At 46.7% G+C, this 15,489-nt stretch overlaps 1 protein-coding gene across 1 annotated transcript in view; it reads right to left on the bottom strand.

Annotated features, from left to right (window-relative positions):
- Nucleotides 1-749: 749 nt before the first annotated feature.
- Nucleotides 750-15,489, bottom strand: part of EXT1 (exostosin glycosyltransferase 1) — a 309,869-nt gene continuing 295,129 nt past the window's right edge. Inside the window, exons 8-11 of the mRNA XM_004697419.3 lie at nucleotides 12,765-12,854; nucleotides 7,871-8,031; nucleotides 4,408-4,579; nucleotides 750-1,278 (exon numbers count right to left, since the gene is read on the bottom strand). Of these exons, the coding sequence (XP_004697476.1) occupies nucleotides 1,093-1,278; nucleotides 4,408-4,579; nucleotides 7,871-8,031; nucleotides 12,765-12,854 (609 nt within the window). The 3' untranslated portion in view covers nucleotides 750-1,092. The remainder of the gene's footprint in view (nucleotides 1,279-4,407; nucleotides 4,580-7,870; nucleotides 8,032-12,764; nucleotides 12,855-15,489) is intronic.

The following is a 15,489-nucleotide window of genomic DNA, read 5'->3' as shown; positions in this document are numbered from 1 at the left end:
GCTCACAGTAATGTCTGACCCAGAAATGGAACCAGGCTCTGGATGGTGGGGCACACCCTGTTAACTTCATGGCGACCCTCGTTGAACGGTGAGAATCCAGAAATCATTTTTCAGTGGAGAAGCTCCTGGTTTACACAAACATTATATTATGTGTGTCACATGAAAAATCTGCCCCGTCCCTCCATACGCTCACTCCTTTGTCTCATTAATACAACTCTTGGCACCAGCTACACCCTCACACGTGCTCATTGTTGACTCAGTGATCATTGGGATCTTGTTGGGTGTGTTTCCATCTCAATAATTGGCCGATGGATCATTTACATGGTCCTTTGTGCCAATTGAGTATTTCTCCATTTTTCTGACATTTTGTCATTACCTCCCCTCCCCTTGACCAGCCTTAGTGAAGAGAAGATAATCATACTTCTGTATCTCAGACAGAAAGTGTTCAGTGAGGAATGTCTAGCAAGAAGTCATAACATGTCTTCCTCTCATACCGCTAACATGCTAGGGGTCAAAGTTAAAGGGGATTTGCAAATTCGAAGGGGAAAGCAATTGGGACAAGTTCAAATGATGAACTTGTGTTCGCCCGTGCGGGCTATGTCCTGACCCTGACTGGAGTGTTTTTGCTGAAGGTGCCATGGGTCGTGGGCTCCCACAGACCTATGGGCAAGCCGGCGTGACCGGTGGCAGTGGAGCTGGTGGGAAGAGGACTAGCAGCTTTGAAGTATTTACAACCAAGACAATTTTGATTAAAGAAAGAACTCTGGTTTTTAATAGTTTTGATCATTAAAAAAGTTTAAACCTGCATAGCAATCATTTCAAAAATAATTATTTAATGTTCCATAATTAAACTGTACACAGCCTAGTCTTGGGACACAGAAGCCGGTGAGGTGAGTGTGGAGGAGTCCCGTGCAGTCCCAGGAGCCAGGAGTCGAGTTCTCATTGGCCTTGGTTTGCTTTGTCGTTGGGTCCATCTAAGTTTATTTGGCTACTTGGCACGATCTGGCTCCATGACGTGGGCGGATCTGCACTGGGAAGAGAGCAGCTTGACAGGGTCCCTGCTCGCTTCCCCACCCCCCTCAGCTGCATTCCTCAAAGTCGCTCGATGTCTCGGTATTTCTTCCTCAGTATAGAGACCTGGTCTTTAAAGAGGACGGGGTCGAGTCTCATCTGAGAGTGGATCAGCGGCATGTAGCCAAACCAGCTGGCAAACGTGTTCATGCAGCTCTGTCGCTGGGCAAAGTGGTCGGGGTCAGCCCAGCGGGAAGCCCGAGACGTCTAGGGAGAAGGAGAGAAATGAAGAAGGTAATCAGAGAGGTGCACAGTGAGATAGAGACCTGCAGAGAACCAAGGTGAGCAGACGGGCAAGCAGCAGAGTCTGCGGTCTGGCCTGGCCCAAGCCTCGCCACCCACAGGCCTGGTTCTTCAAGTCTTGGCTGGAATAATTTCCTAATATGAGTAAGTTCCTTAATGTTTAAAAACAGAACTACACTAATCTATGTGCCCATCCATTCATTCATCCTGTCCTTTCTCTCTACTGTGATTGCTCTACTTTCCACAAGATCCCAATGAACCCTTAAACACACCCCCACACACCCCAAGTATATTTGTAAAGAACAAAATAAAGCTCATTACGTTACATTCAAGGCTGGTGTTTTGTATCATCTGAACCCCTAGTTTCCCTTCTGGAAACTTCTCCATTGAAATGACCCCACGATTGATTCAGTGGTAGATGAGAGTGTGTATCTATAATACTGATAATAGATTTCAATATCAAAGTTACATTCTTCTCTTAACCCAAGGATTGTTGCAGTTCCTACACTACCAAAATGCCCGAAGATTACCTCTGGAAGAGCAGTCAATCCTACGGAGAGTCACTGCTTCTCCAGGAAGCAATAAAGCTTTATCCTGGTCAGGTAGAAAACATGGCTACCATCTATGTGGCTCTGTGTTACCCAAGCGCTGCTTAAATATCTTCAGAATGTGAAAATGATGAGCACTGATTTAAAACAGAAGGCTTGCATGGCCTGAGTGGTCAATAGAATTAGACCCACTAAGCAAAAACAGCTGTAAAATATATATAGATATATACAAATGAGAGTGAAAAGGTGGTTTGCCCAATGATTGGGGGAAAAGACAAATGTGCTTATGTGAAGCTCTTTTAAGATAAATGTGTGCAGTGTGTGAGTGTGCTTCCGATTCGTTTGTTTTCTCCGCCACTGTTAGAAACATACTCCGTAGACAGGTACATCTTTACTGCGATAATCACTCAGAGTCACTTAAAAACCATCTGAAGTGCCAACATGCTTGAAAATACGTAGTGCTGAGGTGACTACAAATGTCAAGTTCACGCTGCGCAGCAGGATAACAAACAAAACACTACTTGTGAAGGGTTGTCATGGAGCTCCTGTGAGTCTCCCAAGCACCCAGGTGGTCTAGCCACGTAACAGTGCCACCATCTCACAGATGGGGAGGAAGGCTCGGGGAAGTTAAAAGGATTCCAAGGCTGGAAAGCGGCAGCCAGAGAAAGGCTCCGTTCCCGATCATTTCTGCTGGGAGAGCTCTGCCTGGACTCTCCAGGCAAGCGACATGAAGGAAACTGGTGTCCCTAAAGGAACAGCCCATGTGACAAGGCTTGGCCACTCAGACACTCAGTACATCTTACTTAAATTTGAACTGTTTTTCAGTTATGAAGGTCAAAACTCCTAGCCATCCTCTGACCAGCTCTTTAGTAGTGGGAGGAAACTAGACTTGTCCACTAGGCTCCAACCGCACTTAGAATGGCCGCTTTCATATCCATTACTTGGTGCAGAGCCCGGTCCACGGTCCCCATGAAATCCAAACCGGGGCCAATGAGTCGATTCCAACTTGTGGGCCCCCATGGGACAGAGAACGGGGTTTCTGAGGTGGTAAATCTTTACAGAAGCAGACTGACAACCTCTTTCTCCCTCAGAGTGGCTGGAAGGGCTGACCTTTAGGGTTGAAGCCGACCCTTTAACCACCGAACCAGGAGGACGCCTGATAAACTGCACGTGCCCAGTACAGGTGGAGTAACTGACTTCATTTTATCCATTTAAAATCCTGTCATGGTGTGTGTGTGTGTGGGGGGGGGGGCTGTTGTTGATGATACTAAGCTTGTGAAGTGGAAACCATCAGTGTGTTGGGAAGATGAAGCCCCTTGCATCCGGCTTTGAATGCCTGTTAGAACAATACACACGAGGTGCCATGGAGCCGTTCGGGCTCAGGGAGACCCCATGCGTGCTGGAGTTAGACGGTGCTCCGCAGGGCTCTTAGTGGTTGATTTTTCACAAGTGTATGGCCTTTCTTTCAAGGTACCCCTGGGTGGAGTTGAACCATCAAGCTCTGGGTTAGCAGCTGTGTTGGGCTGGGTTCTTTTGAGATATAACTTAGGCATCACAGCAGCTAAGTATTTGTATTTGCATCACCCACCCAGAGGTGGCTCATGGGAAAACATGGTACCGGAACCAGTGGATCTGAGGTTAAGGGTGTGCTTTCAGCTGACTCGAATCCTGTCAGGCACTGGAGGATTTAACTGGTCCAGGTCTGCACGATCTTACTCAGGGTTTTGTTTTCTTACTGCACTGGGCTCTGGCCAAGATGCAGAAGGCAGTAATGAGCTTCAGTGCATCCCGATGGACGTGGTCTCCGGACCCTCTTGTGTAAAAGAACAGGCAGCAGAATGAACAGTGCTAAGAATTCTATTCCAAGGTCTGTTTCCAACTATCTGTGTAGTTTCTGGCAATCAATAGCTTACACTCGCTGGGCCATAGTTGTTGGGTTTTTTTACTTGTAAAATGGTTATATTTCCTGTGAAGTGTCTTTAGTGCTAACATTTTGTGACTCAATTCAATAATTTCCTAAAAGCTTATCTATATATATAAAAAACATAAAATCTATAATCTATCAAAATCTGTATTAAATTATCTATAAAATCTCAACCTTGTGTGGGAGATGTCACCATTACAGAATGTAATCCCTCAGCCTACTGCTGATAGATGGTGGTTCTGGACTGACAAAACTGTGAGTATTGTGACTCCTGGTCAACCACCATGATTTTCACCCAACTCACGAGAAAAACACCAGTGAGCTATGTGGAAGAAAGCTAGCAAGTTGTTAAATAAAACACCCACAGTGAACTTGCACAAATCCTCTGTAGATCTTTAACCCTGAGGAAGATATGCCGTTCTCATATTACTTTGTAGGTTATATGAGATTTTTATTTTATTGACACAAACATACCCTTGACTTATATCTTCCCAATTATCCATGTGCCAACTGATACCTTCCATGTGACATCCCTGGAGGAGCACTAAATCTTAATGACCGCAGGTGGACATTTAACCACCAGCGCGCAAAAAAAAAGAGAGGCAGTTTCTTTAACCTTACCTGTCCCATCATTGTCTCCTTATACTGTTTCTTCTGGGTCACTTTGATTGGAGGCAATTTTGTCACAGCAGACACCAGGAAATTCATGAGAATGTCCTCACAATTGGCCAGCTGGTCGACCATGCTCTTTAGGCTGGCTGGCAGGTAATGGGTGTACAGGTAGTGATAATATCTACAAAAACCAAAAGCACATTTCACAGGGGGTCAGCTGTGCCCCATGTCAAGTGGTCATCTTTAACAGACAGCGCATACCCATTTGTTTCTAATCCCTACACGTCATTGATGAAGAAGGGGATGAAGGAGAATACAGCTGTGACTTACAGAGTGTTTATTAGGTGCCAACAATGGTCAAGTGCTTTACATAACAATGTTTTATCGCATCTTCACAGCAAACTTAAGAAGCAGGTACTCCACACATTACATATGTGCAAATAAGGCACAAAGATACCAGCAGAGTGCATAACTAAGAAGAAATGCCTTGCTCATTCTAAGTCCAGTACCATGATAGTCCATTATGAAAAGAAATTCTGCCAACAAAATAAGTTACTTATGCACGGATCTATACTCCATGACAAAGTTGCTTGGCACTTTTAATTCTTGGCTTAATCAGGACCCTACTCATTATTATCCCAGAGTTCACGAAAATACTGGTGGCCAATCCTGCTAGAGCCCTCTTAGTTCATGTGCATGGTTTCTCACCCAACTTTTTGTCCTTCAGTGAGACACGTACCAGATACTTAGAGCAAAGAGAATCACTTGAATGTATTAGATTCATAGAGAGGAGGAGAGGAGCAGGAGGCAGGTACAGTGCATGCTCAAAAGGTAAATTCTTCAGATCAAAATTCAATTAGCCCAAGTGCTTATCCTGTGTGCACTTTGAACATTATCCCAAGACAGCAAGATATTCTATTCTTTTATTTTAAACAAACCAACCAACTTAGATTAAGATTAGCGAGTTTGCCTTACTACAGCACAAGAGTGGTGATTAATGATTGAGTCGAATATGCTAGTCATCTGCTCTTATTGGCTTGGCAATCGGAACTCGGTCCCATCGTTTTTGTCTCTGGACTTCTCGCAGTCCTCTTTTGCATGCCTTCACACCCAAGACAGAATGCCTGCATTTTCTCCCAGCACTTTTATTTTCCCTCCTATCTTTGCTGATGAGCACTTTATCCATCACCTCTCCAGTCAAGAAACCTGTCATTGAATGCGACATCCCATCCTCCAGGACATGGGGATGGCATCATCTTCAAAACATGCTCACAATCTGACCACTACTTATCGCCTCCGCTACTCATGTCCTTTCTTGCCTTCAGAATGTCACCAACCTGCTAACAGGTCTCCCCGCTTAGAGTTGGCTGTCAACACAGCAGCCAGTGGTCAACGGAAACCAAAGCCAAAGGTCTCTGCTCTGATCACGCTCCTGTTTGGGCTCTCACATCACTCAGGGTAAAGTCCCCACAACGGATCACAAGGTCCTGGACTGGTGTTTCCATAAGCTTTCTGCTCACTCCATTCTAGTCACACTGGTCGTCCTGATATTTCCCCAACTCCCCGACTTGAGGCATTGATTCCAGGTTTGCCCCATGACAGAATACTCTTTGCACAGATACTCTCTCAGCCAATTCCCTCTCTACCTTCAAGTCTCTGCTCAGATCTCACCTACTCCATGGGGACCACTTGGCTTATATTCTAAGCTGCCCCCACAATCTGCTGCAGGCACCCCTGGTCCCTTGGCCAGCTCCACTTTATCTGCTGTTGTTGTTGTTGTACTATGTCACTTCCACTCCCTGCCATTGACTCATGGAGACTCTACAGGGCAGGACAGACCTGCCCCTGTGGGTTTCCAAGGTGACAACTCTTTCTGAGAGTAAAAAGCTCCACCTTTCTCCCCAGGGGCAGCTGATGGTTTTGAACCGCTGACCTCTTTCCAATATAAAAAGCACAACAAAACGATAATCTTTGAACCAAACCCAACTCATGATATCCGAAGTGTGCCACAGAGTTATGCAACGTAAGGTCTTTGTGGCTGGTTCTTTAGAAGCAGATGGCCAGCTTTTCCTCTGATGTCTCTAGGGGAGAGGGGCTCAAACCGCCAACTTTCAATCAGCAGTCAAGCACAGTAACCATCTGTTCTGCCCCGTGATTGCCCTTCTAATATACAGTATAATAGTTAGGTATACTGCGTTTTTCCCTTAGTGGAATATAAGTGGGTATATCTTTTTCTGTTTTATTTAGTTTTGAAGTCCAGTTAGCTAGAAAAATTCTTGTTGGGCACTCAATTGACTATTTACATTTGTATTGTATGTCTAAATATTCAGGTATTAAGACTCCCATTCTCTGGCTTCCAGATTAATAAGTTCATGCTATTTCTCCATGTAACTTCTGGATATGCAATCCGCCAAGAAGAGATGTTGGCTTAAAAGAGACATACATGTCTACTACATCACCAAAACTTACACAGGGATGCAAACTAATTTTTATTAATGCCACTGACAATAATTGACCGAAGAAAATGAGCACCTGCAGTCAGAAACAAATATGAAGAGCCGGCTAAGCTCTAAAATCCCCAGGGGTGCAAATGGTTTCTACTCGATTACTAGTATAGAGGTTGGGTGGGCTCAACCCCCCACCAAGAGGTACTGTACAAGCCAAGGCCTGGTGATCTGCTCTCCTTAACATGAAACCAAGGCCCCTTGGTCAGGGATATGAATAGCCTTGCCATCAGACAGAGTGCATTGAGAATAGGCTACCATAGAGGTAGTTAGGTTAAAATTTAACACTGGTCTCCCTTTTGACCAATTTAAAATTTATTTTAGTTTTTATTTTCTTGATTGAGGCTTTTCTCTGTTTTCTTCTGTTACCTTTTTTCTGTATGTTTTTCTTTATGTCAAACCCAGGAGAGGAAAATCTATAGACGGTAATTGGATTAATAGTTTCTGCAGGGCATGGCAGGGGAGTTTAGGGGAAAATGGGAAGCTAACAATAACAAAGAAAGAAGAAAATGTTCTAAAATTGATTTTGAGGAAGATTGGACAACTCTTTTTAATATGTTTGGACCACTGAGTTATATGATATGTGCATTATATATCAAAGCACTGTTACAATTTTAAAAAAATGAAAAAAAAACAAATCCCACCAAACCTACCACCATTGTGTTGATTCTGACTGACAGCAGCCAGTGCTATAGTTCAGAGTAAATGGCTCCATTGGCTTTCCAAGGCTCTAAATCTTTACTGAAGTCGGCAACCTCATCTTTCTCCCCAACAGTGACTGGTGGGTTTGAACTGCCAACCTTTCAGTTAAGAGCCAGCTGCTTACAAACTGCATTAAGATTATAGCCAAGAAAACCCTACGAACCCCACGTAACACATGGGGTTTCCATGACTCAGAATCGACTTGTTGACCACTAATGAGGGAAACAAGCTAGGATCCAAACGAAAGAGATGCCCAGTTTTCTCACTTGTGGTAAATAGCAGCTCCTGTCAAAACCATGGAGTAGTCATTCGTCCATTTGGATGTGTACCCCCACCGTTCTTTCGAGTTATCCCAGAAGTGGCTTCGCGCTGGGTACCCCACGATCCTCTCAGGGAAGCTCTGCCACACTGTGAAGGCAAAATCCACCTGCAGGCAGAGCACAAGCCAAACACGCAATCAACAGCGTTAGCAAATGTCAACAAAACATCACCTCCCTGGCTAATTCATAATGCAAGATCCGGGGACTGTTGGGAAACATTAATTGCATGTGTTCATCAGCAAATTAAACTGACTGCTTGACATTTTGCCCCATAATGAGGCATACTTTAATGTTTTCTGGGGAAGAAACTTCAGATCAGTGTGGAATGGAAGGAAAACACACACACGCACGCTGAAAAGTCCTTTCGAAACCCAGTCTTTTCCAGCGACGAAGCATGTTCCCACAGCCGTTTCTCTTTCCCCATGCCCTAAAAAGGTACTGATTCCCGGGAGGCACAAATACAGCAGGGCAGCTTTTCTGTGCCCACGTCGTGGGAAGCACAGTGTACTTCAGAACCAGTGTACCTCTGTGGTAGTTATCTAATCATTTGTCAATTTGAGGATTAAGAGTGTAGGGGTGGAGTCTAGCTTGTCAATCAGATCATAGCCAATGAGGCCTCTGTGTAGGCATGGCCTTCTCTTGAGAATTCTGGGAAATCGGTATTCCTTCTTGGAGGCGGGAAACACTGTCTCTTGCTGCTGAGTTCCTGCGATACATCCCTGAGAAGAAGTCACATGGACCTACCCTGATGCAGCCCTGGGAGCTGGAGAAGCCACATGGAGACTTCTGCCAGTGCTGAGATGCTTACACCACCACTGGATCCACAGGGTTTTCCACCCACTTAGCTTGAGGTCTTCCTGCATTCAGTATCATTGCATGTGCTTTATAAGTTTGAAGAGGACTTTATTGATTGGTATTGGACATATGGGCTAATATTGGACTTATGGACTTGATCTTGACTGGGCTGGGATGTTTCCTCAATATTTAACAGCTCTTGTATATAAACCTCTTTCTTATTCACATACGAGTATCTATGGATTTGGTTTTCTAGTCTCCCTGGACTAACACAACCTCAAAACCAAAGAGACAGAAATAAAAGTGACTAAAATTAAAGCAGCCTCTTAAGCACAAGAGAAATTTTTTTTTTTCTCAAAAGAGCACAGGTTCTAACAAGAAGACAGAGCAGACATCACAAAGCGAAAACTACTTCAGGCCTCTCAGGTTTGAAGAAGCACCGTGCAGGAATCATCTAGAAAAAGCATTACAGAGAAAATCACCAGGAATAAGCGGGGGTAAGGCCAAGCAAAGCCACAGGATTATTGTAGCGGAAATGCAGCTCACTGCCGTGCAAGTGCCCAGAGCACCACAGAGCAGGCCCTGCTGGGCCTGTTACCCAGGAATGCGTATCAGTAGCTCATGATCTGTCTTCAGACATGTGAGCTCACTTCTGATTTTCAATAATACTTTGGTAAGTGATCAATAAAATTAACACGAAGACAAAACAAAAGCAATACCAGCAGTCACAATGCTTCTATTCATGGAATATTTAGAATAAAATGGGCGCTCACCCATTTTAGCTCATGGAATGCTCACACCCAGACCGGCAGCCTAGGGAACTCACTACAGGGTCGCTGTGAGCTGCAGTCAATTATATGGTAGTAGGGTTTTGCTGTTGTTGTTGTCATTGATGATTTTGGGGGGGGGTTAATTAGAGATTGATTTTTAATTTAAATAAAATTTGCTATTTTAGCCAACGGCCATAAATTCATATATTTGTGGAAGATCTAATGCCCTATCTCAAGACAAGAAAGCCATGACAACACTTGCTTGTTCCCCCAACCCATCACATCTGGAGCAGGGGGAGGACCACCGCAGGGGGAGGGACCTACGTTAAGAAAACCTGGTGGCAAACAGGCAACAGAAAGTTAAAGACTGGAAGAGAGTGGGTAGCCTTTCCCAGAAAACAACAGGGCGGTGACGCCCGTTCACTGTCCCTGGAGGTGAAGACCCGTGGCCCTGCCGATGACCAGAGTGTGGATTATGGATCGCCCTCAAAGAAGCCACGTGGCTGTCAACACTCTTCCTGGTGGTTCCCATTCGCCTTTGAAAAGGAGACAGGCCGGGTAACTACTATAGAACCCAATGGGGTGTTTTCATTGCTTGTATTTCTTGCTATCGCAGAGCTGTTTCTAGTCCTTTTAAAAGAACTCAAAAGTAAATTCAGATAAAACTATGATTCCTGTGATAGCTCTGCTTTCTCACAGATCATTAACACATCAAAGGAGGCAAAGGTCAGCCTTTTCTCTTAAAAACCGACATCCGTTTTCTTTTGAGGCTTTGGAGCAAGCCAGATAAATGTAAATAACTATAAACCAACTCTAATATCTAGGATTCTATTTAAAAGTCTATTCTTAATACTATAGGGAGACATTTAAACATGCGAATATGCCTTTGAGGGGGAATAAATGAACCAATACCTATGAGAGAGATAGGAGAGAGAGAGAGAGAGAGGGGAGAGGAGAATCCCTGGTCCCGAATCATTGCAGGCAGCACAACTGGCTAGCAGAAGTATACCAGGCTGCCTGCCTCGTGGATTTACATATCATTTTCAACCCACATTGACTTCTAATTGCTTCACATACAACACATGCTCCTCCAAACATGCACTGAGTGCTTGAAACCTTTGTTTTTGAAACTACATTAGCCAGCACAAGAAGTACCCCAGACTCGGAAAGTTATTTCAGCAGAGGATAGAGGGAGAAATTCCTTGAGACGCTTGGTCTTGTGCCAGATAAGGTAAGAGGAACCTACACACCACACCAGGCTGTGCCCTAGATAATGGTTAAGGTGTATGCTGTCGGCTTTGACCATATGTATCAAGGGGCCCTGTCATGCAAAAGTATTGTTTTTGATCTCTGTGTTTCCAAATCCCATTCTTCCTGACTTGGAAGTTGGTAGGCTATGTGCGACACCACCAGGCCAGGTGGACCACTGAGTCACCCCTAGACCAGTGGGCGTCACCAACTGGAAATTAGAGGCAGGACAGAGAGTGAGGTCAGAGTATTTCTCCCCTGTTCCCTCCCTGCTTCAGGCCAGGCTTCTAGCGTGATTGTGTCCCTCCTTCCATGATCTTGAAGGGCGGTTTCTTCTCCCCACACCCAGCCCTCAAGGATGTTGCCAACACTGTGTCCGTGGTGCTGCTCCTTCAGTTGGGGCTGTTTCCTGCTCTCGCTCATCTTCAGATGTCTCCCAAGCTACGGTGAGTCCCTTGAAGCACACTCAGGAGTCCTGGCCTGGAGGGGCTCAAGCTCTGAGCGGCTAAGCAGGAGGCTGGCAGCTCGAACCTACCAGCCGCTCCACAGGAGACAGAAGCGACGTCCCCTTTCGGCAAGTTCTATGCTGTCCTGTAGGGCTGCATGAGTCGGAAGCAGTGGGTTGTTTTTCTGTTTTTCATTCTTGCCTCCCACCATCTCTAGTCATCCAAATCGCTGGATCTGAATCATACTATTTGAATTCTGTTTCCTGCCAGGGTTCCAACAGGATGGAATTGGGTGGCCAAAGCACTTGGCAAGGGGACCAGGCCAAAGATAACTGCCAACCAACACTTACTTGGTGCATGAGCGTGCTCCTGGGTGCCAGGAAGCAGGACACTCTGCACACCAGTCCACTACTGTCTGTCGTCTGTCCGTCTGAACACTCAGCGTATCTCCTCTCTCTCCTCCGACAGATTTTAAGGCACAACTGCTGGTGGATTCCAGCGTTCGTCAACACAGCAAGCACTGCCCCAATCACTCGCACCCAGAACTTGAGTGCTTCAGCGACACAGGCAGTATGCTGCTCAAGGTGAGGCCCAGGGCCACTTGTCCTGTATCTATTTAGGATGCCATGAAAGGTCACGGCTGCTCAACTCCACCTGATGGACACTGGAAGCAACCACGCATTTCCAGAAAGGGACAGAGACGCCTAGCCTTGATCAGTACTGAGTTCTGGCTCCGTGGGACCCAGACGGTCAGCGTCAGCCTGGCTCCCAGGGAAGGGTATGCTGGCTGGTACGTGCTCATACCAAAGTTAACAGGAACACACTTATGGATAAAAAGGGGAAAAAGAAAGGTGGGGGAAAGGCATAGGGAGGTGAAGTCCCCAGGCCCCCATTAATAACGCATTTCCCACAGATGACGTTTTGATGGGACTGTCTTTGGCCCCTCCTTGGCTTCCAGGAAGGGTCCAGAGATCCATAGTTACCCAGGTTGTCGATATTCACCTCTCTTCTCCAGCTCACACATTCTTCGTGGGACTGGGTTTTGGCACAGAGACCTGGACAGCTGACAATGCAGCCTGAGAGTGGAACCCTTGGCTCTTGAGTGGGGGAAGGACAGGAGCACTTGAACCAAGCCTGAGGGCTGCTTTGAGACCCAAGAAGAGCGCACGGGGATCAGAGGCCACCCGGGGTGCCCCCTCGATGCTAAACGACAACTGCACAGGAGTGGACAGCATGCTGAGAAGAGAATGATCAACAGCCCCCCTGCCCTGCCTGGCCCCCAAACTTTGATTCTGTACATGGCGCAGTTTAACCACCAACAGGAGGCAGGCAGGTGGTAGTGGAAAGGTAAGGTGCGGACATGCAAACCAGCCCATTAGCAGAGGAAGCAAAGGGGAGAAAGCCCTTTTCCGGGCGCCAGGGGGATGCACAGAGCTAGGACACCAGCATCGGGCTGGGGAGTTGCAAACCCATGCCACAGGAAGTTTTGAAAAGTGCTTTGCAATTCACCCAGAGGCATGCAGGGTTTGGGGGCCTGGGGCCCAGCCCGGGAGCCTGTCTACCTGCTGCTCAGACCCTTACCTCCGTGGTGGAGAGCACCGTGTCCTCGTCGAGGCTGAGAACGGCGTCCGTGACGATGTTGTCATAGGGCAGGAAGCGGCTGCTCATAACCTGGAGGGTGAGTGGACAGCAGGGGCGCGGGTGGGGAAAAGAGGCACGTGAATATAATGTCTCATATTGAGGAAAATCCCCTGGTCTTCCTAAGAAACCGCTCCCTGACCATGTCTCCCCTCAACATCATTTTCGTATGGTGTAGGCTCATTTGTTGAACAATTACTGGGCACCTCCTGTGTGCCAGCTCCAGGGGCTCAACTGCTCTCCAAAGAGTTCGAGGGTTAAGTCCACCCGAAGGTACTTCAGACGAAAGGCCTGGGGATTGGCCAGTTGGCCACGGAACCCCCGTGGAGCACCCAGGTCAACTCTGGCACCCACGAGTCACGTTTTACTCCTAGTCAGCTGGGTTACTGTTTGTTTGCTCTCGGCCAGGTCCCTTCCGAGTCAAAGGGAAGACAAAGTCGTCACCTTTCTTCTCTATCTCGGATGAGTTCACAGTCTGAAGAGCTGAGCTGGTGTTCAAACGCCAGGACTCAGTAAAAGGAACAACCTGGCTCTGAGACGAGCAGGTGAGACGTCACCGAAGAAGTGACCTGGAAGCAGGACTTCTGTGCGTAGGACTCTGCTGACATGGGGTGGAAACGGGGCACAGGGGCCCTGGATACAAAGGTATAGAAGAGGCCAGCATACTGAGGTCGAGAGAGAGAGAGAGAGAGAGAGAGAGAGAGAGAGAGAAGAGAGCCAGCTCACAATGGATGGAGCAGGGATTCCGAGTGTGGGACACACACCAGTCAAAGGTAAGACCGAAAGAGAGGAGAGGCTATGTACACACATAAACATCCCGCTAGTTATGTATCACTTTCAGCACAAATTAGGAAATATACACAGCTCTACACACACACATTGGTTTAGTTGCTATAAGGTATTACTAAAGGTGCTAAATATAAGGAGGGGAGAAGAAAAAGAAAGGGACATGGGTGGCAGGGGGATAAGGCACTAACCACCCAAGGGGAGGGTGTTGTTTATGTCTCCACAGGAGGAGAGAGGGGCTAGACCTCAACCTGGTACGCCAAGACATGAATGCAACGTACCAGCATGAAGCAGCGAACCAATCGAGAGGTCTGTGGGGCTGGCCCCAATCCCAACCATGTGGACACCCTCCCGAGAAAAATGAACTACTGAGGACAGCACTGAAGTTAAAGCTCAGGGAGAGGGGCATGCCTGCTCCGAACCCATAGGAGCAAACTCAGAGGGAGGGAAGGAAGGAGAGAGACAGACAGAGAGACAGACAGAAATGCAACCTGGCCCACCAAGCGCAAGGACGATATTCCTGCTTGGAGCAACCAACGCACAGAGAGGACCACAGGGCCGGCCCCACCACGAGACACGGCATCTCCTCACTGACCCATAGCACTATGGGGGACAACACTGGAGACAGTTCAGGAATGTGTGTCCCATCTGACCCCACCACACCAGGGCAAAACACGAAGGGCATGCAACAGAGCAGCAAGAGGAGCAAACAATGAAGTCCCTGAAGAATCCCAAAAATAGACTTCGGGGACAGGGCATGGGACCCCATCAGACTTGACCAGAAAAGACTCACAGAAGTGAACAGACAGCCATGGAACTATTTATAGGCTTTTCTTTTGGGGGGGGGTGGGGGGTTGTTTTTGTTTTGTTTCTTCATGTCTATCTAGATAAGATAGGCAGGGTAGACAATCCCTAGGAAAAAATAACAACAGACCGACAGTTCCGGGAAGGGCATAGGAGAGGGGTAGGTGGGGGAAGTTAAGAGGGAAGCCAACAAACCCAGGCACAAGGGAAGAACAAGTGATCTAAACTCAATGGTGAGGAGGGTGCAGGATGCCTGGGGGGCTTTATCAACTGCAATGTAGCCAAGAGGAATAACTGGGAGCCAAATGAAGGTTGAACATGATAGTGGGAAAGAGGAAAGTAAAAAGGAAATAGAGGAAAGAACTAGGAGGCAAAGGACATTTATAGAGGTCTAAATACAGTCACATACATATGTAAATATATTTATAACAATAGGGGTATAGTTCTAGGTACATATATGTCAAATAATAAGGTATCAGACAGACACTTGGCCTCCACTCAAGTACTCCCTCAATGCAAGAACACTTTGTTCTAACAATCCAGCATTCTGTGATGGTCACCTTCCCGACAAGATCACTGAAGACAAAATGGGTGCATAAGCAAATATGGTGAAGAAAGCTAGTGGTGCCTGGCTAATGTACCAAACACAATGGATGTACGGATTGTTATAAGAGCTGTAAGAATCCCTAAGTGCACACAGCTCTCACTGTTGCCAAATCCATTTTGACTCCCGGTAGCCCAGGCTATCAAAAGATATAGCATCTGGGGTCTTAAAGGCTTGAAGTTAAACAAGCAACCATCTAGTTGGGAGGCAACAAAGCCCACATGGAAGAAACACTTCAGCCTGTGTGATCATGAGGTATTGATGGGATCAAGCATCAGAAGACCCAGAACAAACAATCATATTAATGCAAATGAGGGGAAAAGGGTAGATGGAGTAGAGACCCAAAGCTCATCTGTAGACAATTGGACATCCCCTCACAGAAGGGTCACAAGGAAGGGACGAGCCAGCCAGGGTGCAGTACAGCACCAATGGAACACAGAACATTCTTCTAGTTCAATGGTTCTCAACCTGTGG

This window comes from Echinops telfairi, unplaced genomic scaffold (assembly GCF_000313985.2).
Source record: "Echinops telfairi isolate 266 unplaced genomic scaffold, ASM31398v2 ScPeMD7_1;HRSCAF=3_0, whole genome shotgun sequence".
NCBI classification, from domain to species: domain Eukaryota; kingdom Metazoa; phylum Chordata; class Mammalia; order Afrosoricida; family Tenrecidae; genus Echinops; species Echinops telfairi.
This window is presented reverse-complemented; position numbering and strand designations above follow the sequence as displayed.